General features: G+C 50.8%; 1 protein-coding gene across 1 annotated transcript in view; it reads right to left on the reverse strand.

Annotated features, from left to right (window-relative positions):
* Tmem92 (transmembrane protein 92) overlaps positions 1-5,300 on the reverse strand; it is a 10,753-nt gene that overhangs the window by 3,458 nt on the left and 1,995 nt on the right. The window contains exons 3-5 of the mRNA XM_005350641.1: positions 2,913-2,993; positions 2,611-2,794; positions 2,399-2,464 (exon numbers count right to left, since the gene is read on the reverse strand). Of these exons, the coding sequence (XP_005350698.1) occupies positions 2,399-2,464; positions 2,611-2,794; positions 2,913-2,993 (331 nt within the window). The remainder of the gene's footprint in view (positions 1-2,398; positions 2,465-2,610; positions 2,795-2,912; positions 2,994-5,300) is intronic.

The raw sequence follows: 5,300 nt of genomic DNA on the forward strand, positions 1-5,300 counted from the left end.
GAGACAGGGTTTCTCTGTGGTTTTGGAGCCTGTCCTGGAACTAGCTCTTGTAGACCAGGCTGGTCTCGAACTCACAGAGATCCGCCTGTCTCTGCCTCCCAAGTGCTGGGATTAAAGGCGTGCGCCACCACTGCTCAGCTCCAGGGGACTTTGTGCATCTTCTGGCCTGCAAGAACACTGCATGCACACTGGTACAGAAACACACGCAGAAAACACTAATATAGAATAAAACTAAAATCTTAAACTAGACAGTGGTGGCACATGACTTTAATCCCAGCACTTTGGGGGCAGAGGCAGGCTATCTCTGAGTTCAAGGCTAGCCTGCTCTACAGGAGTTCCAGGACAACCAGGGATATACAAAGAAACTGTCTAGAAGTGTGGGGGGGAAATCCTCCCCACACTTACCCACCTGCACACTGCTCCCAACAGCTCTGCTGTGTGGCTCATATCCTTCTAGAATTGTTGGGGCAGGAACTGGGGACTTGGTCTTGCATATGCTAGGCAAGTTCTCTACCACTGAGGTATATCCCTAGTTCCCTGCCCCCATGCAAGCCTTAAAATTTCAATAATCTTATCAACTTATCAACTAAGTCACCCAGGCTGGCTTTAATTCTGCCTCAGATTCTGGAATAGCCGAGACAGCACCTGGCTCTCCTAGATCTTAATAGATATGTAAAGAAACGCACACACATTTAACAAATAATGGCAGAGTTTATTAAAAAAATAAACTGCTCTGAATTTCCCTTTTCTCCCAACAGTAAAAGACAGATGATGTAGGACTGCATGGCAGATCCTTCATGCCTAGGGGATGGGCGGTGCTAGTGTTTGTGCACATGGCTTTCAGAGTAAGCTTCCATAGGTCCATGGACCATCACCATACCCCACCCACCCCAGTGCACCAGCAGAGGTATATCTCCATGAGGTTTAGTGTGTAGGCCCCTCTGCAGACTTATCTGTAGAACTGCACCTGATATTATCCTGGATGCCAGGCCAGGCAGAGCACACCTATGTACATGGTGGCATGAATAGATAGTCTAAGATCACCTCTGAAAAGGTGACATCTCTTCCCCTCCCACCACTGGAATGGCAATAGAAGTCATTCCAGAAGGCTGGAGAGATGGCTCAGCTGTGAAGAGCACTGGCTGCTCTCCCAGGACGTGGGTCCAATTCCCAGCATCCACATGGCAGCTCACGACCACCTACAACACCCACTCTAGGGGACCCAATGCCCTCACAGAGAAACCAATGACCATTAAAAGTCATAAAATAAGCTATTTCAGTCCCTGAGCTTTGGGGAAGCCAGTCTCTTCAGACCACACCATTGTTGCTGCAGTCAACAACAGGCAGGTGACCTCCTCTGCAGGTCAAACGTCAGCTGTGGGACTTCTTTAGTGTCTGAAGAGGAAGGCTGGCCTGGAGTCCACCGCAGCACACATGGCAAAGTCAAGCATGAGATGGAGGTACCTAGCTTCCCTGCCAAGTCTCAAGCATTGGCACCAGGACCTACCTAGCTTTGCTGTCCCAACTGAGGGTGAGTCAGAGCTCCAAGCTGTGCCCCACGCAGGCCCTGCAGGAACTGAGTTCTGTTTAGCTCCTCAGCCACAGGACAGATCTTCCCCTTTAGGGGTTAACTGTAGGTGGGGCTAAAGCTGGGCTGAGCAAAGAGTAGGATGGGGGCTGCCACCTCCCTCCCTCCAGATTCCAGGAGAGGAATCTGGAAGAACGCATTCTGTAGGGAGATGTCTAACCCTATCTCCTGCTTCCCTCCCCACCCTACCTTCTAGAAGCCTGTTTTCTGGAAGCTACCACCCTTAAGAGTCCCATGTTTATCAAGTTCTGATCTTCCAGAAAGCAGAAGAGACCAGGACATGGGGAGCTCTCCAGTCCATTTCTTTAGTACCCGCAAGTCCCAGGGATCTTAAAGCATTCATTCACAGCTTGGACGCACAGTCCTCCCAGGTGGCCAGTGCCAATGGAAGGAGCTGATTGGAGTTTGGCCTCTGAGCTCATCTCCATCACTGCTTCCCAGCCAGAGACAGAGCAGTCAGTGAAACCTTAGCAAGTGCATTTGTTTTGTGCGTGCCTGCGGTGGTGTGCACAGTGGGGGCCTGTCTGTGCAGGCATTGTTGGAAGGTGGCTCAGAGTCCATGCAGTTCAGTCTGCAATCTCCTCCAGGCACAGAGGTATACTTCTGTAAGTAAGATGGCAGAGCGAGCCGTCAAGATCTGTATTCTGCCAGCAATGCTCTCCCTGCATCCCACGGATGTTTGGGAGTTGGGACAGAGACTATGGCTCCAGCTCAGCTCCCACAATGAAAAGCCATTCCAGAGTCTCCGAAGTCCTGGGCTTGATCCAAGAAGTTTGGGGGTGAGGTAGCTCAAATGGTTGCGTTTCTCACTTGGCCAACAGGGTCCTCAAGGCTGTAGGGAGGAGGTGGTTCTGTGCGAGTTGACTTCGGAACAACCTGCAGGGGAAAAAGTGTGTACTGGGTTTGCTTCGGGCCTGAGTAAGGCACGACAAAGTCGGTTGGCAGCCCTCCCCAATCCATTGCTTCAACAAGTTGGATAGGGAGCCATGAAACAAGTTAGGCATTGGGACGGAAAGACCCACCTGACTATAGGGTGGTGGGGGATCCAAGTCGGTGACCCAGATTCTGGCATCGGAAGGTGGTTCTGGAGGTGCCTGATGATTCGCTCTGAGGTTCTGCTGTGGTCTGCACACACGACAAAAGCGCCTCGCCACGCCGCAGATGCACAGGAGAGGTAGCATGACCGCAAAAATGACGAACAAGATCCTGGGGGAGGGGATGACATCTCCCTGAGTGCCTGGACCACCCCCCCTCGCCGTATCCTCTCCACCACCCACCCCCATTCTATTTCTGGTGGACCCAGTGCTCTGTGAATAGTGCTTACATGAAGGGTTCATTTGAAGGATCCCATATCTTTTTTTCTGGGCAGCATCCACTGTCACAGCATCTGAATCCTTTGGGGCAGCTTCTGGTCAAGTGAGATAGAGATGGGGAGACATTGATGACACCATCAAGTGTCAGACCAAAGGGTAACCTTGTTTTCCCAGATACCAATGCTCAGGTTGCAAACCACCCTTAGTGGGTATGGGGTACAGATCTATCCTGGGTTCACTGGCAGGAACTGAGGCCTAGACTTGAGACCTAAGTTTAGTGGGTATGCCATTGTTCCTCAGGCAGAATGATCATGCTACTAACTTTACAGGGCAGGCGTAGGGGCAAGTGTGGGTTTGCTCTTTTGACTCACCCTCCGGGCAAGAAAGGTTGGGGATTAAAAGCAGCCAGAGCTGCTCCAGTCCTGCAGCTCCCAAGGTTGGAAGGTGGGAGAGGGACTATGGTTTCAACAAAAGTAGGTTGAGTGGAGGTGTCTGTCTCCTTATCCAGGCCATCATCTGAGCACACTCCACTCCCCCCACCCCCAAGCCTTGATTGACAGCTATAGCCCAAGTCTGATACTTACATGGTGGTGGTACATTTCATAACCTGTGGGAGAAGAAAAACACAGCAGAAGTCAGAAGAAAACAGTTCAAAAACCGGGAGTTGGGTACTTAGACTGCTTGCCCAGCATACACTTAGGTGATGGGTTCAATTTCCAGCAATGACAATAAATCAAGTGTGCATAAACCAGCAATAGTGGTTCATGTCCAAAATCCCAGAACCCAAGAAGGCAGGAGAAGCATCCAAGGCCAGAGTGGGATTCAAGAGACCTTGTCTCAAAAAGAATGGGAGGCTGGTCTCAGACACTGCTCCGTCCGGACATCTCAGGCGGTGGGTCTCAGACAGTCTTTCCTTCCCTCCAGCTCCATGTCCAGGATCAATGATTAGAGCCTGCCTCTGCCTTCAGAGTGCTGGGATTAAATAAAGGCATGCACTACCATGCCTCGCTCCTTCACCCCCTTGTTGTTGAGACAGATGGGGCTTCACTGTATAGCCCTGGCTAGCCTGGAATTCTGAGATCTACCTGCCTGTCTCCAGACTGCTGGATTAAAGGTGTGGACTGTTATGCCTGGCTCCCAGCTGATTTCCCCTGCCGCACATACAGTTGGGGATTGGCCCAGGAAGCCAACTTTAGTGGATGCCTGGCTCCAGAAACGCAAGAAAGCAACCCAAGCCCCGCCCCCTTTGCACCCCATGTCCCAGGCAGAGGCATCTCTAGGAGTTCCCTAAACACACCCATGCCCCATTCATCCACAGTCCCTGCAGGGGGAGATTCAGGGCCTCCATACAGAAATCCATCCTGTTGATAGCTGTGCTGTGTCTAAGCTCATCTCTCAGGTGTCCTCAAGGCATTTTCCTCTCTGGCCACCTCACTTAAAATGACAACCATTGCCAGCTGTGGCAGTCCTTGCCTTTAATCCCAGCACACCAGAGGCAGAGGTGGGTGGATTTCGATGCCAGCTTTGCCTACATAGCAATTTCTAGGGCAGCCAGGGCTAGACCCTGTCTCAACAAATAAAGAACAGGAAGCCAGCTTTTGGCTTTGCTAAAGTAAAGATCAGTACAATAGCATCTCATGGGGACCAGTGACAGTCACCCCTGGGAATCATTCCCTCTCTCCATGCTCACAGGAGCACTGTTCTTTAGTGAGAACAGGTATAGGAAGTTAAAGAAAGACACAGCAAGGGAAGCCAGGTGGTGTGATGCAGGCCTTTAATCCCAGCACTCAGGAGGCAGAGCCAGGCAGATCTCTATGAGTTCAAAACCAGCTTGGTCTACAAAGTGAGTTTCAGGACAGCCAAAAACAAAAACACAACACAGTTAAGGGGCCCAGGAACTCAGTCACATTCCCTGTTCTTCCAAACATCAGACTCTCTCTCCTCTCTTCCTGTACTACATTTTTTTTTTTTTTTTTTTTTGAGGCGACAAGGTCTCTCTTTGTAACTAGTCCTGGAGCTAGTTTTGTAGCAGACTGGCCTTGAACTCAGAGTTTGGCCCACCCGCCTCTGTGCCCTGAGGGCTGGGATTAAAGGTGTGAGTAACTACCGCCAGTACCCCGTTTCTGAAGGACGTTTAAGCAGTGGTAGCAGTGGTAACACCCACCTTAATTCCTATCCACTTTTGGTTCCAGGGCTGAGGAAGCAAAATCAGACCTCTGCTGAGTTCAAGGTCAGCCTACTCTAACTAGGTAAGAATTTAAAAAGTAGTGGCTTAGCGGCAAAGTTAACAAACTGAACCAGAGCCAGGCAGTGGTGGCGCACGCCTTTAAACCCAACACAGGGCTGGAGAGATGGCTCAGTGGTTAAGAGCATTGCCTGCTCTTCCAAAGGTCCTGAGT

This window comes from Microtus ochrogaster, chromosome 7 (assembly GCF_000317375.1).
Source record: "Microtus ochrogaster isolate Prairie Vole_2 chromosome 7, MicOch1.0, whole genome shotgun sequence".
NCBI classification, from domain to species: domain Eukaryota; kingdom Metazoa; phylum Chordata; class Mammalia; order Rodentia; family Cricetidae; genus Microtus; species Microtus ochrogaster.